This window comes from Oryx dammah, unplaced genomic scaffold, assembly GCF_014754425.2.
Source record: "Oryx dammah isolate SB20612 unplaced genomic scaffold, SCBI_Odam_1.1 HiC_scaffold_2, whole genome shotgun sequence".
Classification (NCBI taxonomy): domain Eukaryota; kingdom Metazoa; phylum Chordata; class Mammalia; order Artiodactyla; family Bovidae; genus Oryx; species Oryx dammah.
The window spans coordinates 90,402,846-90,422,079 of record NW_024070186.1 but is presented as its reverse complement, the minus strand read 5'-3'; the positions used below and the strand labels follow the sequence as shown (position 1 = coordinate 90,422,079).

Genomic DNA, 19,234 nt, shown 5'->3' with positions numbered 1-19,234 from the left:
ACTATAAATTTGAAATCCTGTTTCAAATGTATAGGCACTGGAGTCCTTCATTAGCCAAACATATCTATACATCCTTTCCTATAAATGTCCATATTCTTTTTCCTGAGACTTTGCTCACACCATTCCCCACAACTGGAATATCCTTTCCCCACCCTGTTGAAACTATATTATCTATCCATCATTGTTTTACCTAAATCTTGAGTCTTCCATATAAGATTCCTTGGTTGTCATATGCACAGTAACTTCTTTCATCTCACAAAATACTTTGTATTGCTGCTTGCTCTGAACATTCTGAATGGCTTATATTATGATGGATCAGTTAATACATTTATGTGTGTGTGTGTGTGTGTGTGTGTGTGTGTGTATGTGTATACCCATACACCTTGGCTTTCCATGTAGTAAGTCACTCGGTAAAAATATTCTGTATTTCCCCATCCTACAGCATATAATGTATACAAAAAAGGACATGATAAAAGCTAATACACAAAACTTAAGATCTTAGAATATCCAATATTAAATTTATACACAGTAGTAGGTCATCCATAGACAGAGAGTACCACTAATAAGTTATCAATAAACATCAAACACCCAATGGATAAGGCACTTGAGGGGAAAAAAATGTTTCTTGAGTCATTTGAGCATTATTAAAGGAAAAATATAAGAGTGAGTGGTCAAACGGGAAATTCAGAAAAATAGAAAGAATTGACGATGGCAGTTCAAACAGCAGCAGAAAATAACTACTGGTCCTGGTAGCAGAATAATTTCTGGTTATAGCAGAAACAACTATAAAGAAGAAAGTCACGCCTTTTAACATTGAACCTCATAACTTGTACCACCTTCTCATTACATAAGCACTAATACTTTGATTATAATTTAACTTCTCATTAAGATTTTACTGTGAAGAATGGACTTAGTCATTTGTATTTCTTTTGGTTTATCTACCAGTCTCTTTGGAACTCAGCATAAGCTCATTCCTTTCTAAAAGACTGAATCTTTGTATACTATTAAAACCAAGTTTGTGGGCCTGTAGAACTAAGAAACAGCCATAAATTAAGCTATGGTGTATTCATCAAGGTAAATAATACTTCTAATTTCTTCTTTAGACTGAATTGATTTGTCATGTAATAATATTAAGCTTTTTTTCCCCATTTTGTCATATATCTCATGAGCTACATTGTTTATTTTTTTCTATATAAGTTTAAAAAAATTTTTTAATTGGAAGAAAATTGCTTGTTTTTATTTTTTTAATTGGAAGAAAATTGTTCTGTTTCTGCTGTACAACAATACAAATCAAGTATACATATTCCCCCTCCCTCTCCCACCTAATCTTAAACTTTCATGATTCTTTACTCTACTGAATCTGAGGTACCTCCCACCCTACCTGAGCAGCTTGCTCTGCCTGTGTCTGGCTGAGCTGGGTTTGCAAAGTGCTAACGAGTTCCTCCTTCTCTTGGAGCTGCTTCTTCATCATTAAAAATTCTTCCATCTCTGTTGAACAAGACTGAAGACATAGAAGGAAACAAATATTTAAGCAAAAGAACTGGCACTCTTAACTCTGACCTCCCTTTTCATTTGCCCTAAGTACCTACAAATATCCTTCTAATTTCCATTTAACACTGAAGGGAATTGCATGAACTGTGGTTTTTTAAAAAATTACCAAAATTACTTGTCAGAGGGAAACCAAAACAAGGGCAGCAGTTTTTCAATTTCTTTGAATCCTCACACAGAAACAGACAGTACAACTAGACAATATTTACAGTAAAATTAGGAAGGCAGTACTACAAATGCTAAAATACACGTAGGTAGGGACAAACCACCAAAAGACTCTGGTATCAGAGTCTGTGCAATAGGAGGAAGGCAGCAACAGAGCAACATCTGATTGCCTTGAGAACAGGAAAACCCCCAAATGGTCAATAAATTCTTACTGGGAAGCACAGTTGGCCAATCTTAGGACAACAGCGTGAGTTGGCAAAGCTTTTCCATTCTGATTCTGGCCGAGTAAAGGGGTCCACAGTAAAAAGGACAAAAAAGCTACAACAATCTGGCCTACCTGAAGTTTGAAAACTAACTCTTACGACTGCCACCCAAAATACAAACTGCACCAAGAAGAAACTTCCAGGTGTGAAATAGAAATTAAACAGAATAGGGATAACAGAAATAGAAGACAAAGAAGGGCTTCACACGTGTTATACAATTCATCATCGACTAGCCACATGTGGCTATCAAGGGCTTGAAATATGCCTAATGTAAGTGAGAAATTAAACTATTAATATTAGTTCATTTTAATTAATTTAAGAATAAATTATTTTCTATTAAATACAATTATGTTTTTGTATGATTATATTTCACTTTACCTGCTGTATCATGCAATATACTGTTAAACCGCTGTGCAAGTAATAAGTGTGCATGTTGCTCCTAGTGTTAACAATAAACACATCAGCTATCCAGACAGTGTCAATGGATTGATGCAATTTAAATGACTTTTTTCCTATACACCTATGTGATGTGCTTACTTGAATACTTAATGAAGAGAGTATGAGTAATAGTTGACATCTATGTAAATCATAATTATGATTAAACCATAATATACTTAATTAAAATATAAATATTTATTTTTATCATTTTTCTAGTTCAAAAATAAGTAGAGATATACTTTTAAATTTAAAATAAAGGTATATTACTGATGCATAGCTCATTCCTTTTATTTCTAAGTAGTATCCCATTGTGTATTTAAATATTCTCCTGCTGACAGATAAGTTATTTCTAGCTTTTGGTTTCACAAGTAAAGCTGCTATGCACATGCATATACAATTCCTTTTGTGAACTTGTGCTTTCATTTTCACACATGTTGCTTTAAAGTTGATTTTTTTCAAATTAACTATCCTAAATAATTAGCCAGTTTCTAAGTATGGATGCAAATATTAAAGGAAAATTATGTTTGGCCCTCAGTTCAGTGACAAGGAAGTTTCTAAATATGTATGGAACAATTTGAGCATATGAGTCTATTTTCTCAACTGGAAATTTTATGAAATCTAAACACAGATGAAGTATTTCCAATGAAAATTTAGCATCCAAGTTGAGATATAAAATACAAACTAAATTTCAGACTTGGTGCAGAAAAAAGAATGTAAATTAACATAAAAATAACTTTTATATTAATCTGAAAAGTATATTTTTAATATACTGGGCTCAATGAAATAATTATTAAAATTAATTTTACCTGTTTCTTCTTTATCTTTTACAATATAGCTGCTGAAAAATTTAAAATTATACATGTGACTCACATTATATTACTATCAAGCAATGTTGGTATAGATCAGAGTAAAGGGCAGGGGGAAGGCCAGGAAAACTCAGAAATCTACCTGCCTTATCTTTGAACACAACACAAAAATAACAAAAAAGAGAAGTCTGTTAAATAAAAAACATTTTCCTGAATCAGGCCTCCTTCAATAAGTTTAGGAGAATTAATTTCACACAAAAATAAAAAACATAAAAGGATCAAGGTCAAATCCCATCCAAAGTTATCATTAAACAACAAAAAAAAGAAGAAAACCAAGCAGGTGAGAAAAGCGTACCATAGGCAAGCTCAAAGTAAAAATTGCAATCTATTTCAAAAGGTATTTTTAAAAATAAGGAAATTATATAAGACACACAAGAACAGTTTTAAAATCAGAATTAGAAAAATTCAGAAATGAGGTGACAAAATTCAGGAAAAATTTGATTCTTTTGAATCAAAATGAGTCCTGAAAAGAACACAAAACAAGAACACAAAACACAAAACAGTTTATTTTGAACACAAAACAATTTATTTACAAAAGTAAATAAACATAAAATAGAATGCCTTAAAGAAGAAAAAAAAGAAACTTTTGAAAATGAAGAGATAAAAAGGAACTGAAAATAACAAATATGGAAGATAATCAAAGGTGAAACATATGGGTAATAGAAGTCCCTAAAGAAGAAAACAGACCAAATACTACAAGCTATATGATTCAAGAAAACTCTTCTGAAATAGAATGTGTGAAACCATGTATTGAAAAAGATATCTGGCTATCTACAAATATCAACTATGGATGATAAACACCAATGCACAGTCTAGTAGATTATTAGACTTAGTGGAGAAGGAAAGACAAGAGGAAAGAAAAGGGAAGGGAACAAGGAAGGAAGGAGTTGATAGAGACATAGAAAAATATTATATGACTATTGTTACTTAGTATAATAATCCACTGGGCTTTAGTGATTTGTTAATTTAATGATTATGAGGTAACTTACACCCCTACCTGTGTGGCTTGGTTTGCCTGTGCCTGGGTAAGTTGGGCTTGCAAACTGATAATTAGTTCCTCTTTCTCCTGGAGTTTATGTTTTAGCTTTTCTACTTCTATCTCTTCCTCTGTAGAACTCCTGTTGTGCTGAAAACACAGGGAATAAAGATATTTATTTAAAAGAATCTAATTTGCCCTATACAGCTCCTTGATTATAGTATTATCCAATAAATGAGAGCAAAAAATAACACTTGACCTAACAAAGAAGCAATCTTAGAGTTTTCGAGTGCGTACGGCCAAGAAGTTCCTGTAAGACCCATCCTTCCTCACTATAAACTGGACAAGATAGACAAATAGCTATCTGAAAACGATAAAGAGCAACCAGAAGCAGGAGGATACCAGAAGGGAGCTGATACCTGGGAGAAATGACACCAAATTTCCTATTTTTATAGTTTTTAGTCTGAGGGCAAAATCAGTCAGTGCCATATAGGACTAAAACTTAACATAAAACTCATAATCCCACTTCCTTGAAGAACTAAAGGGCAGAATTCAGGAAAACACAGCTGCTAAGTGAAGGACAAAAAATCATAAGAGAGACAGAAGGAGGGGAGGAATTAAAATCTTTCAACAGTCTTTTTTTTCCTTTCTGAAAGCTCTTCTTTCGACTGAACCAGATTCTGCCTCCCAACTGAATTCACCACCACTCCTTGCCCTCCAAAATGGATCTATTCTGCTTATTGGAACCACACAGAATAATTTTACACTTTCTTCCACATAACAGTCTGAGAAGAATAAAAGAAGCTTCTAAAATCAGCTTTGAGAAGCTAAATAAGGCTATCTATCAATGCAGGAAAAGTAATATCTTCTGAGCATTAGACCCAGGAAGGAAAGACTAACCAGGGTACTAGCAACCCAAGGGTTATGCCTAAAGAATTTAGAGATCACCTAGTTTACTCTTCTAACCAAGGATTCAAAAGCTAAATGCCTCACTTCAATATTTACTTCTTCTTGTTAGCCTTTTTAATTCTCTGCAAGGGTAGGTTACAACTGATTTTTAACTTCCATGTTTTTTGTTGGCCTTTTATTCTGTGCTTGGTCCATAGCCCAGTTAGACTGAGAGCTCAATAAAAGGACAGCATTTAGTGCTATTATTACTTCAGCTTCATAAATTTTTGTGATTAGTGAAGATCTGCTACAACGAGAGGCTTTTGCTCCTGAGGAAGTGTATATTATACCCAGTTACTATACCTTGGAGAGTTGCTCCTCTGACTGAGGTTCAGTGGACAGAACAGTCCCTCCTTGTGCCTTCATCTCTTCTATGTGTTTATTCAAAGAAGTTAATTTGGCCTTAGCATGAAGTTTTAGCTTTTTTATTTTGTTATCAGCAGCTTTTCTTTCTTCCTGTCAGAGAACAATGACGGTAAATACACAAATGTTTATTCATCACTTATCCAGTATATAACAAAAGTTATTCTCAGTAGGCATCATCTTACGGTATTAGGAAAATCAGATTCTCTATTAATCTAAGTGAAGAGAAAAACTGAAGTTACTCTTATGTCTGTCTTTTATCAAATGCTTGGCAAGAAAGGGCAATGGTACCTGTAGAACTTCATCCTTCTGCTGCAATTCAGCATCCTTCTGTCTAATGATTTCTTTTAGTTCCACCACCAACTGTTCTACGTAAGCCAGGCGCTCCAGAACATCCTCTTGGGTTCTATCATTAAATTCCATGTCAGATTCTTGGGGTAATTCCTGGTATTTAGACAAAAAGTTGCCAATTTAAGAGTGAAAAGGTATAAACTTCCCAACAGGAGTTTCTTCATTCCAACTTCATCTTATCTCTTGTCCTTACTTAAGAAATCTTTCCAAGGAGATGGGGGTTCAAGGGCAGAGTATGGGTTGGAGGAAAGAAGGGGCCTTAGGTGTCAAGAATGGGGCTTGGCTTATGTAAATCTTGCAGTCTAGTGGTATAATTCCCTGGGACTGAATTCCTTAGGCTGGGGAAAACCCTCCAGAGATGTTGCTTGGGTTTTATTAGAAGAGCTGTTTGGAATGGATGAGAGTTGCAAAACAGGAGGGGGTGTAGGGGATGGCTGAGGGTGGAGGAGGAGGGTGGGTAGGGAGGGGGAGTGAAGTGAGTGTATCTACACAATAAGGCATTTAATGCTGTGTGGGAGTGGACAGACACATACTCATACTTACCTGGCAGGGGAAATAAAAAATTTTTTAATGGTTTAATTTTAAAAAGACATCTTTTCAATAATAATTACCCAATATTATTATTATCCAATAATTATTATCAGAGCCATTGCAATACATATTATTTTGCAAATGTTAACCATTTACAAACATTATCTCATTTACAGTCTTATCATACTAATTTTACCAAAGAGAAAAATAAAGGGAAGCAAAGATCACATAACATTAAATGAAAGAGCCTAAAATTGAAAATTAAGAGAGTAGTTGAATAAAATTCTCTTAGCCACCAGGAAAACACTGCTTGTCTTTTCAGAAAGTGAAAGGACTTTCTTTGATTCCTATGTGACCTTCAAAAACTACAATACAAACTATAAGAGAAGGGCTAGATGAGTTTATAATGGCAAACAGTCTGAAACTAGAAAGTTGCTCCATTTCTTGTTTCAGAGGTTTCCTGTGAAACAAGAGAACATACCTGAGTTAAAACAACCTAGTACTAAACAAGCCCCTGGGGGACAAATGAAGACAATCTTTCTAATCTTATCCAGGACTTGATTTCCATTACTGGGCCTTACAGGCTACAACCTTACAGGAAAAGGATCATTTACAAAGTCTCAATATTTTTCTTAATCTTCTCTTCCACCTAGCATAAGGGAGGCTGCTCACTCTCTTTCATCTTAAATTCTTGTCATCAGAAGAACATGGAATATACATCTCATCAGCTTAATCAGAACAGAGCTACTCACAGGTTCTAAGGAAGCCCTCATATTCTCATCAGTGTCATCTCCTGATAATTCATGTAAAACAACATTTGCTAATCCTGACAATCGACTCAGCATTTCTGCAAGAAAAGAAAACATAAGAATCAGTCAAAGGGACACATGTTTCTCCTATGATAGTAACTGTATCATCTAGAAGTAAATAAGAAAACTGTGCAGGTGATATACACATTTATATTAGACTACACAGCATGAAGATGGCTTTAAAAAGGCTTCTGAGTATGTACAGTGTAGTAAAACACTGTTCTTTTCAGTGATAACTACACAGAGATTTTTAAGCACCATCACTAATATTTTTTAAATGAAATACAAATACATAATTGTTAGTGCAAAATAATATACCTAAAGGTTATCTTTAATGCTTACAGGTTTCCTTTAATCATAATTTCATGGGCAAACATGGAATTCTAACTATTCTTTCCCCTGTCAGACTACTGTCCACTTCTAATTTGTCAAATACACTTCATCGTTCAACAAATGTTTTTCTTTTTACCTGCAGAAATTAATAAAACTGAAAACAGAAAAATAGAGAAAATGAATAAAACCAAAAGTTGATTCTTTGAAGAAATGAATAAAATATACAAAGCTCAATTAGGCTGACAACAAAAAAAGAGAGAAGACACAAAGTATTAACATCAGATATGAAAGAGGAAAGAAACATTACTACTGACCTAAGGAAAACTATAACTCTATGCCTATAAATTCATCAACGTAGAGGAACTAGGCCTTGAAAGATAACAAGCCACCAAATCTCACATAAGAAGAAACAGAACCTGAAAACCAGCCCCACACACATACTCTTTCTCTTTTCTTCCTTATTTAATCATTCATTCATTTAGATCAGAATCACTTGCCAGTCCATAAAGCCCTTAAAAGTGAGAATATTAATGTTCTGATAGGAAAAATAAAAGTAAACTGGACCATGCATAGCATTATCATGTACAATTATGGTAAATTTTATGCTGACTAACAAAATATTATTTGAGTTTTAAAATACTCAGCAGGAAGAAACAGAAATGTAAAAGCTATAGCACAAAACAGGCACTTGAATAAAACTAGACTGCTACCATTTTCTTTCACTTAGAGTATTAATAGTGTTTAGGGCAGCCACGGTCCCCAATTACGAAATGGCAAGACATTTGTTTCTATGCTGTGTTTAGTCACTCAGTCATATCCAATTTTTTGCGACTCCATGGACTATAGCCTGCCAGGCACCTCTGTCCATGGGGATTCTCCAGACAGAAATATTGGAATGGGTTGAGATCTTCCAAACCCAGGTATCGAACCCAGGTCTCTCACGTTGCAGGCAGATTCTTTACCGTCTGAGCCACCAGGGAAGCTCAACAATAGTGGAGAGGGTAGACTGTTCCTTCTCCAGGGGATCTTCGCAACCCAGGAATAGAACCGGGATTTCCTGCATAGAAGGCCAATTCTTCACCAGCTGAGCTACCAGGGGAGCTCTTTGTTTCTATAACAGGTTACTAAGACAAGCAGTATATGACATCTTGAAAAGATGTGTACAACAGGAAAGGAGGAGAGAATCACACCTAGGAGGGCAACATAGGTCCAAATATAACTAGTGAAATGGCAATGTAAGAGTCATATACAAGTGCTTAGGAACATAATTTCACGCAAAGATGGGCACAATAAAGGACAGAAATGGTATGGACCTAACAGAAGCAGAAGATATTAAGAAGAGGTGGCAAGAATAGACAGAAGAACTGTACAAAAAAGATCTTCATGACCCTGATAACCACGATGGTGTGATCACTCACCTAGAGGCAGATATCCTGGAATGAGAAGTCAAGTGGGCCTTAGAAAGCATCACTATGAACAAAGCTAGTGGAGGTGATGGAATTCCAGTTGAACTATTTCAAATCCTCAAAGATGATGCTGTGAAAGTGATGGACTCAATATGCCAGCAAATTTGGAAAATTCAGCAGTGGCCACAGGACTGGAAAAGGTCAGTTTTCATTCCTATCTCAAAGAAAGGCAATGCCAAAGAATGTTCCAAGTACCACACAACTGCACTCATCTCACACACTACAAAGTAATGGTCAAAATTCTCCAAGCAAGGCTTCAACAGTATGTGAACTGTGAACTTCCAGATGTTCAAGCTGGATTTAGAAAACGCAGAGGAACCAGAGATCAAATTGCCAACATTTGCTGGATCATCAAAAACACAAGAGAGTTCCAGAAAAACATCCACTTCTTCTTTATTGACTATGCCAAAGCCTTTGTGTGGATCACAACAAACTGTGGAAAATTCTTAGAGATGGGAATACCAGACCTAACCTGCATCCTGAGAAATCTATACGCAGGTCAAGAAGTAACAGTTAGAACTGGACATGGAACAACAGACTGGCTCTAAATCAGGAAAGGAGTTCTTCAAGGCTGTATATTGTCACCCTGCTTATTTAACGTCTATGCAGAGTACATCATGCAAAATGCAGGGCTGGATAAAGCACAAGCTGGAATCAAGATTGCTGGGAGAAACATCAATAACGTCAGATATGCAGATAACACCACCCTTATGGCAGAAAGCAAAGAAGAACTAAAGAGCCTCTTGATGAAAGTGAAACAGGAGAGTGAAAATGTTGGCTTAAAAGTCAACATTGAGAAAACTAAGATCATGGTCCCATCACTTCATGGCAAATAGATTGGGCAACAATGCAAACAGTGAGAGACTTTATTTTCTTGGGCTCCAAAATCACTGCAGATGGTGACTGCAGCCATGGAATTAAAAGACACTTGCTCCCTGGAAGAAAAGCTATAACCAACCTAGATAGCATATTAAAAAGCAGAGATATTACTCTGTCAACAAAGATCCATCTAGTCAAGGCTATGGTTTTTCCAGTAGTCATGTATGGATGTGAGAGTTGGACTATAAAAAGCTGAGGGCCAAAGAATTGATGCTTTTGAACTATAGTGTTGGAGATGAATCTTGAGAGTCCCTTGGACTGCAAGGAGATCCAACCAGTCCATTCTAAAGGAAATCAGTTCTGAATATTAATTGGAAGGACTGATGCTGAAGCTGAAACTCCAATACTTTGGCCACCTGATACAAAGAACTGATTCATCTGAAAAGACCCTGATGCTAGGAAAGATTGAAGGCAGGAGAAGTGGACAACAGAAGATGACATAGTTGGATGGCATCACCGACTCAGTGGACATGAGATTGAGTAAATTCCGGGAGTTGGTGATGGACAGGGAGGCCTAGCGTGCTGAGGTCCATGAGATCGCAAAGAGTCAGACACAACTGACTGACTGAACTGAAGGAACATAATAATCACTCATCAAGTTATGAGACTCATAAATACAGTTGTTAAGAAAACAAACAAAACTCACCAGGACACAGAGTCTAAACTTTCTTTTCAACTCTAGTGATTCAATTTTCTGTAGGAACCATTATTGATGGAAATGAACACTATAACTAAAGAGTCTTTATTAGGCACAGAAATTTGTACTAATCAAAGAGTCATAATAGAACCTAACTTACCAAACATAATCACTTTATCTTCGGATTTTTCAGACTCTGTTAAGAATAATAGCAGAAAACAAAAAATACAACCAACTGATGGGACCCTGAGAAGATGGCAGTAGCAGACAGCATACCTTTTGGATCTTCCTAAATTCCCATATAAAAATAGACAAAACAACTAGATAACAAAATTTTAAAAACCCATAGACAGTCTTTACCAAAACAAACAAGCAACAAATAATGAGACACAGTTTCCCACAAACTCCAGAGTAAACATGGATATAGAAAAAATATCTAAGCCACAAGATTCATAGTCATCCAAGGAAGAAGGGGGAACGAAAGGGTAGCAGAATGTGCCACTCATTCCAAAATATGCCACTTGGCATAAGGATTATTTTTTGAGCTAAAGACAGCTGGAAAACAGCAGGTACAGGTAGAGTGTGCTGATCTCCCCTTTTCTTCCTAAAAGAGCTAAAACACTCATATGGAAGATGTTCTCTCTATATCATGAAGAAAATAATACTGTTATCTCCAGGGAAGGGAGCTGAGGCCCAAAGAATTTATAAGGTCAAATCTTATAAATTAACCCTTACCTCCCTAGTCACTGGTCTGTGATTAACGACCTCCTTGTCTTGTCTCATTTTCACAAACACTAACATGAGTTTGGGAGAAGTCAAGTCCAACCTTCACTGATAACCTTTAAGGGGCTCAAGATTTTTGTGGAAGAAGTAAGTGCAACTGTGATGGAAACAGTAAGAGAACTATCAATAGAACTAAAAGTAGAGGCTGAAAATGTGACTGAATCGCTGCAATCTCAAGATAAATCTTTTACAGATGAGGAGTTGCTGCTTCTAGATGAGCAAAGAAAGCAGTTTCATGAGACGGAATCTACCATGGTGAACAAACTATGAAGACTGTTGAAATGACAACAACTTAGAATATTACATAAACTCAGTTGATAAAGTAGTGGCAGGGTGTGAGAGGATCTACTCCAGTTTTCAAAGAAATTCTACTGTGTGTAAAATGCTATCAAATAGCACTGCATGCTACAGAGAATTTGTTCATGAAAGGAGAGTTAATCGATACAGCACAGTTCATTGCTGCCTTATTTTTAAAAATTGCCACAACCATTCTAACTTTCAGCAACTATCACTCTGATAAGTCAGCAGCCATGAACATCAATGGAGAAAGGAGTGAAATCCAAAGTATGGAGTTTAGTTAATAGTAGTGCACCGGTGTTGGTTTTCTAGTATTGACAAATGACTTTTAAAAATGTAACGTGTTAACATTAGAGACTACTGCGTGAGGGGGACAGTGAACTCTGAATTATCTTTGTATACGTTCTATGATGAATTTAAAATTATTCCTAATAACTTGTTTCTTTAAAAAATTCAAAGAAATAAATAGTAAAGAACGAATCAAGAGAAGTGATAAATACTAAAGGTAGGCAAGGAGGATAATAGGATTCCCTGAAAAAGAAAACCGAAGCAAAGGTACCAAACACACACACACAAAAACAAAGTCCAAGAGCACTTATCCAAAAATTTTTTAAAGATTTGAAGTAACATATTGAAAGAAGCCATCAGGTACCTGAGAATATCAACCCAAAACGACCAGCAAGACATTCTAGCAAAAATTTTTAAAAATCCTTTGAGATTTAGGCTGAAACATCATGTAACTTATAAGCCAACAACAACAACAGCAACAACAAAAAGACTCTCAGACTTTTCAACAGTAATATTTTTGTCAGAAAAAAAAAATGGAGTTACAGATTTGAGATATTTAAGGAAAGAAAGGTGAGTTAAAGATTTTATTTTTAGCAAAAATGACCTGCATGTGTAAGGAGCACAGACAGAATGTTATAAACTTGCAAGAAAATTCATGATAAAATTTCCCAGGAGCCTTTCCTAAGGCGTCTGTTAAGAGAGAGAGCTTGAGACAACCATAATGACTAAAGAAACATCATCATAAGGACTGGGGATAAGCACTAAATATGTTACTCATAGAACTAAGGCCAGGATGGAGAGAGAATAGTATTTAATGATTCTATGCTCTGAGAACAAATAGGCCTCCAATTTTAAAAATTGGGGAAAACATGAATAGCATATGTAAAAGAAACAATAAAATTTTTAAAAATCAAAATTGGTGGTGATCATTATCAGTATTATTATTCCTTGACTATTATATGCTTCCTGTGGACTTAAAGTAATTATGGGCATAGGAATTCTATTATATACTCATTATGGAAAAAGGAGACGAACATATAATACAAAAGAAATTAAGAATCCCCAAGTAAAAACTAATCTTGAATTTCAAGTAAAAGTGTTACTATGAACCTACAGGGTATTTTACCTTAGTAAATATATTTTCCTAGCTCTGTCCATTGAAAAAACAATGACAAACTGAAAAGCAATATCTCTAGTGCCTAGACTGGAGTCTTAAAACACTATTTCCCATTAAAAGAAAAAGAAAGACAGAAGTAACTTTAAAAATAAAATAGGAGGGCTTCTTAGAGAAAATGACTGATTCCAGTTCTGAAGCAGGAAATGGCACAAAATGAGCTTGAAACATCTTATCACACAAAACAGCAAGGAAACTATCAAAGACTAATGTAGAGTCATGTTAAAGGGGCCCAAGAAACAAACTGAAGAGGTTCCCACAGGACAAAGGAACAACTGAGTTTCTAATAAGAATATGAATTAAATTGCAAAAGATATTTAAATCCACCAAAATAGTAAAATCCACACGTTCATAATAATAAACTGGTCATCATCTGAACTAAGAATGGTGAAAACTAGGTTAAGTACAAGGATTTTCTTGTCTTTTCTATTTGGACTTTACCACTTAGGAAGCAAATAGTAGATGAGGGGACACATCTCTACTTATAAAGTTATTCCAGGTAACAAATGAAAACAATGGTAGAACTGGAATATCTAGTCTAATATTTTGCAACTCTAATGAATTCATGGATCTAGACATTGAACATGGAGAGCTGCTAGGCTCAAAGAAGAGCAAAACCAGACATCAAGTGCCATTTGATGAAAGAACACACCACCACCTATAGACTTCCCAAAGGGATTGAATCTCATTCTGGTAAACTCTCTGGATCCAGCTGCCAATTTCCAAGAAATGCAGAGGACAGAGGAATACACTGAACTGCTCCATGAAAGTTCAATTCCCAGACTGTAGGGAAAAGGCCTCGGTTCTTCAACAGAAACTGAAAAAAACCCAGGATGGTATGCCTAGATCAAATGTTTTACATATCATCATTAGCCACGCAGAATGTGATTGACATGTATTTTCTACTGTGAAAATATGAATTTTTTCATTTTCCAAACATAAAATTAAAATCGTGAATATTTCTCAAAGCTAACACTGCCCCCAATCCACCATTACAACATATGAGATTTGGATGTCTAGAAGGGTCAGCATCCTACGAATTATTGCATAGGAACAACACATACAGATGAATATAGAATAATGATAATATTAATGGTAACAATTACTGAACATCTGTATCAAACACTCTATATACATTTTTTTCCCAGTCATTAAATCTGCAAAATAGATATTATCATCATCCTCATCTTTTATAGATGAAAAAAATGACACTCAGAGAAACTAAAACTTTTTAAAGATCCCTCAGCTAAATAAGCATTACTGAATAAGATAAATGCTCATTCAATGGAAAATGTGTTCACTCACAACTGTTTAAAAATTTTTCTATCTGAAGGGAAAGATCAGTATCAGGGAAGAACTGCTTCAGGCCAAAGTAAAAGTCTTTCTCAAAGACTGATTCAACAATCCTGAGAGGTCCTGAGTAGATGGCACAGTGGGAAGAGCGAAAAATTGGGAGCCAGGCACTGAGCTTTCAGTCCTGCCTCTACCACAATGTTATATTATACTGGTAAGTCACTTGCCAGTTTCCACATCTTAAAATGAATAAGATTAACAAGGAGCATCCTAATGCCCAGTATTATGACTGGATGCAAGGGTGATTTCTATAACTGGTGACATTAAAGGAATTCATAGCAGTGTAAAATGAAGGCTATCCTGGGCACCTACAGTTAAGTGCTTTAGGCAGCTCAGAGGTTGGGGACTTGAGGGCAAGAGAGCCACAAGTAGCCATGCTTAAGTTAAATGAAGAAAGATGGATCTCTGCCTCTGATAGGCTCACTGTGGGATAGAAATTGGTAAACACACATATAAAAATTAGTAAAGGAGGAAATATATAGTAATAAATTCATTTGAGGAATATCTGTGACTACGGGACAATCGGCGCTCTTGCTGTTATTATATAAAGCACCAAAATCACAAACAGCAACCTGGGAAAAGAATAAAATAAAAAGCTTTATGCCAAGGCTGGAGTTCAATAAAACATTCGGGCAAATAAAACAATCTGTCAAAGTCAGTGCTGGCCACACCTTCTACAAACTCTGCCACAGGATCTCAACACTTTTGTGTTGAGGTGGCATTTAGAATTCAATGAGTCTTCTTTTCTCAGTCTTCACTGCTAATAATAATTTTTAAGATATCCACTCTGTGTGGAGTATTATGCTAAGAATCACAAAAATATAAAAAGAAATATACGGTATGTCCCTAACCACAGAGAATCCAGTACAAAATGCATGGGAAAATAAACTGAAGACAGTGATTATATGTCTGTGACTACGTGCATATACACCATTTGCTCTGGAATTTAGTCACATTTTCCCACTGAAACAACAACACAGAAAATGGTTATAGTTCCAGGTCACTCCTCAAACTTATTCAATGCATGTTTAATTGCCCCTCAGTAGTTTTCCTTAATTCTAAGTGATCCTCAACCAGTTTGAGAAACTAATAGGAATGGTGCTTAGAGCTGGGAAAATCATATGCAATATTATGACATAATTTTAGAATTAGAAAATGAAAAACTATTTTTCATGATATAAAAAACTACCATTTTCATTCAAGAAATTTAGAAATAAATGGTAGTAATATAATCTATATACACAGTACTATGCACTAAGTATTACTCTAATCACTTTACTTGTAATTATTTATCCTCATCATTTTACTTATTTTATTATTAAAACAACTCCAAGGAGGTTCTTTGGATATCCCCAGTATTAATGTGAATAAACTAAGGCATAGGCAGGCTATTTTCCCAGTCACATAGCTCGACAAAGCTTCTTGACTGGTAGAGATACAGATGATAATCTATTTTCTGAGCAAACTCATCACCCAACATTCTTTACTGGGGCTGAAAATAGGGCTTGGAGGCATGAGGGCACTCATATGCTTATATATACTTATAGTTACATAACCACTTTTTTTTTTTCCCCAACAGTAGTAAAGTGAAATGACTCAGAGTGGTAGGGCCCCAGAGAATTCCATATTATTTATACCATAGATAGGCTCATGCAAGGGCACAAAGGATATATGTACATGCTATTCACTACAGCGGTATTTGGGATGGCTAATGACTGAAAACAATCTCCATGTCCATCAGTAGGGGACAGGCTAAATATATTTTGATATTTCTACAAGGCAAAGCTGAACAGCCTTTTAACAGAACAGCCTTTTAGTATTAAGAGAGACAAAAAAAAGTGTAAAATAACAGTTACATTATTATTCAACTTGTGTGAGAGAGAAAAGGAGAGAGATGTTTAATACAAATGTGCTTGAATATGATTAGAAAATTTCTTAACAATAAAGAAATTATTTACAGTGTGTACTTCTGGAAAGTAGAGAATGGGGAAAAGGATCAGTATATAGCAAAGAAAGAGATCTTTGTTTTGATATCCTTTTGTAGTGAATTTACTTTTACCAAAAGCACGTATTGCTGATTTTATATTACCTTAATTAAAAATGGAGTATTACAGACCCTAACATCCTTTCAAATAGTGGTTCCTAACAATAGGCCGGTATGTAATGATCAGTGGGGAGATTTGTCCCAAATAACTTATTTCGAATAGTTGTTAAGCTAGAGAAGTTTATGAATTACTTATTTTTTATCAACAAAAATAAAATCAGCATCTCTTTAATTAATCCACTAGTACACAAAGGGGAAAGAAAGACACTTTTAAGATTCAAACAGAAGAAAAAAAAAAAGAATTGCATCCTAAAGATGATGAATTTTAAGAAAGGCTGCATCCCAGAGGAATGGAGGTCCTCAAAAAACAAAAAAGGATTCTCCCCATCTGGAAGTCCTCAGAGATGCAAACACTTTGCAAAAAGTAAGGAAACACCTTTATGTAATCTCTAGATTGGGCACCCCACTCCAGTACTCTTGCTTAGAGAATCCCATGGATGGAGGAAGACCGGAAGGCTGCAGTCCATGGGGTTGCTAAGAGTTGGACAGGACTGAGCGACTTCACTTTCACTTTTCACTTTCATGCATTGGAGAAGGCAATGACAACCCACTCCAGTGTTCTTGCCTGGAGAATCCCAGGGACGGGGGAGCCTGGTGGGCTGCCGTCTATGGGGTCGCACAGAGTCGAATATGACTGAAGTGACTTAGCAGCAGCAGATTGGGTTGGCAGTGTCCCAGAAAATGAGAAGGAATTTTTCATCCTTTTTAATATGTTTTTGTATAGTTTATAAATAATATACTTACAGTGCTATTAATATACTATTTATAATTAAGTATACAGTATTTAGAGGATGGTTGCTCAAATATGTTTTACTGATAGAACAAACAGTCAAAAATGTTTGGAAACTACTGATATAGTCCAACAAATTTAACACGGTTAAGAGGAAAGCATAAATGATTCTTTCATGGTCAAAGGATAAAAATTAAAAGCTGTGTAACAGTGTACGATGTCTGAAGTTTTTGAATTCTCTTCAGTTTTTTTCCAGTATCAATCCATGACCATATCCTGTCACTTCCCCAAAGAACATTTCCTGATTCTGACCATTCATAATAATTCTGACCATCCCAAGTTAATTCCTTCATTCTTTTGAAAAGACCTCCAGACTATCTGTATGGAGTTCTTCACTGCCAGCTTGTTCAGAACTGTGAGATTCTTTTTTTTTTTTAACTTTTCATTTTCTACTGGAACATACCTGATTAATAATGTGACAGTTTCAAGTGCAGGGAGAGGGACTTACCTATACATATACACGTATCCATTCTCCCCCAAGCCCCTCTCCCATCCAGGCTGCAACATAACATTAAACAGAGTTCCCTGTGCTATAATACAGTAGATCCTTGGTGGGTATCCATTTTAAAAAATAGCAGTGTGTCTATATTGAGATTCTTTAAAAGCTCAGAAAACTTCCAACTATTTCCAAAAGTGAAAGTACTTATCCAGTGATTTTTAAATATTTCTGGCCCTCTTAAATTGTCTTTTCCCTACAGACCAACTGGAACTCTTTAAGTCAGACAAAAATTCCTCAGTTGTCCAGCGGCTCATCCTCCCTTTCACACTCCTACCCGTCACTCCAGTTATGCAGAATAAACACAATCCACACCACCAAATCAAGATCAAGCCCCCCTCCCCCACCACACACACACCCCAACTCTCTTCAGGATTCCCTTTCCTCTTACAGCCTGCCCACCTCTGATTCCTGGGATTTTAGTGTTGATGGGATCGCACGATTAGTCCCCTTCTCTGAATCTCTTCAGCAACTCATTAGCGGGATCGCTCTATAGGCCCTCTTCGGCATTATTATTCCCAACGTTTCTGCGATCTCTGCCCTCAAGACTTTCGATTTGTTTGGGTCCCGCCTCCCTTTTCCGACACTAAGTTTGCTTAGGGCCAGAGCGCAGGGCCCCGGCAGGTTCTCTCCGACGCTGGCTGCTGCGTACGCAGGTCAGCCTGCGAAGGCCGCTCAGGGAACAAGGCCCTGAGGAGAGGACTGTCCGGAACGCCTTTCTCCATCCTTCCGGAGGAGAAACTTCCTGGGGAGGGGACAGACAGTGGATATGTGTTTAGAGGCCGCATAGGGCGACCCGAAGCCATCCGGCGGAGCCAGCTGGCGTGTGGACGATTACAACTAGGCCTGGTAGGTGAAGGGAGGCGGATAGAAGGGCCAGATCCTGGGCTGAATCAGGAGAGGCGGGACGGGGAGAGGACCGAGTGTAGCTGCTTCGGCAGCCCCGCGGGCCCAGTGGCGGGGTGACCGTTACAAGACTCAAGAAGGCGAAGAGTTGGGGAATGTCCCCCACTCACCTGGAAGAGGCTGTCGCCGGAGGCTCCAGCTGCCCCCTCCCAAATTTAAGCCACGTCAGCTCAGGAATCCCGTACGCGACACCTACCACCGCCGCGCCCCGCCAAGGGACTCAGCCACTCGCAGTTGGGACGGAAGACAGGATTAGGATATGGACCAATCAGGACGGTCGGCAGGACGTTACCAGGGAGACCAGGCACGCCTTGTTTGTAACTAACCCATCAACAATGCAAGAGACCAATCGATGTCGGGAAACGCTCCGCTTCCTCAAAGAAACAGCCAATGGTCTCTGAAGAGCGGAGCAAGGGCGGAGTCAGACGCGAGCAAGTGTTCCGGAAGAAAAATCTGTGGAAGAGCCGGAA

General features: G+C 36.8%; 1 protein-coding gene across 4 annotated transcripts in view; it reads right to left on the bottom strand.

The window, feature by feature from the left end:
• Positions 1–19,020, bottom strand: part of GOLGB1 (golgin B1) — a 77,581-nt gene extending 58,561 nt beyond the window's left edge. For all 4 annotated transcript variants that reach the window (XM_040250608.1, XM_040250627.1, XM_040250617.1 and 1 more), the window contains exons 1-6: positions 18,875–19,020; positions 7,202–7,296; positions 5,859–6,011; positions 5,508–5,660; positions 4,278–4,406; positions 1,382–1,501 (exon numbers count right to left, since the gene is read on the bottom strand). In XM_040250608.1, coding sequence (XP_040106542.1) covers positions 1,382–1,501; positions 4,278–4,406; positions 5,508–5,660; positions 5,859–6,011; positions 7,202–7,294 — 648 coding nt within the window. In that variant the 5' untranslated portion in view covers positions 7,295–7,296; positions 18,875–19,020. The remainder of the gene's footprint in view (positions 1–1,381; positions 1,502–4,277; positions 4,407–5,507; positions 5,661–5,858; positions 6,012–7,201; positions 7,297–18,874) is intronic.
• Between the last annotated feature and the right edge of the window lie 214 nt (positions 19,021–19,234).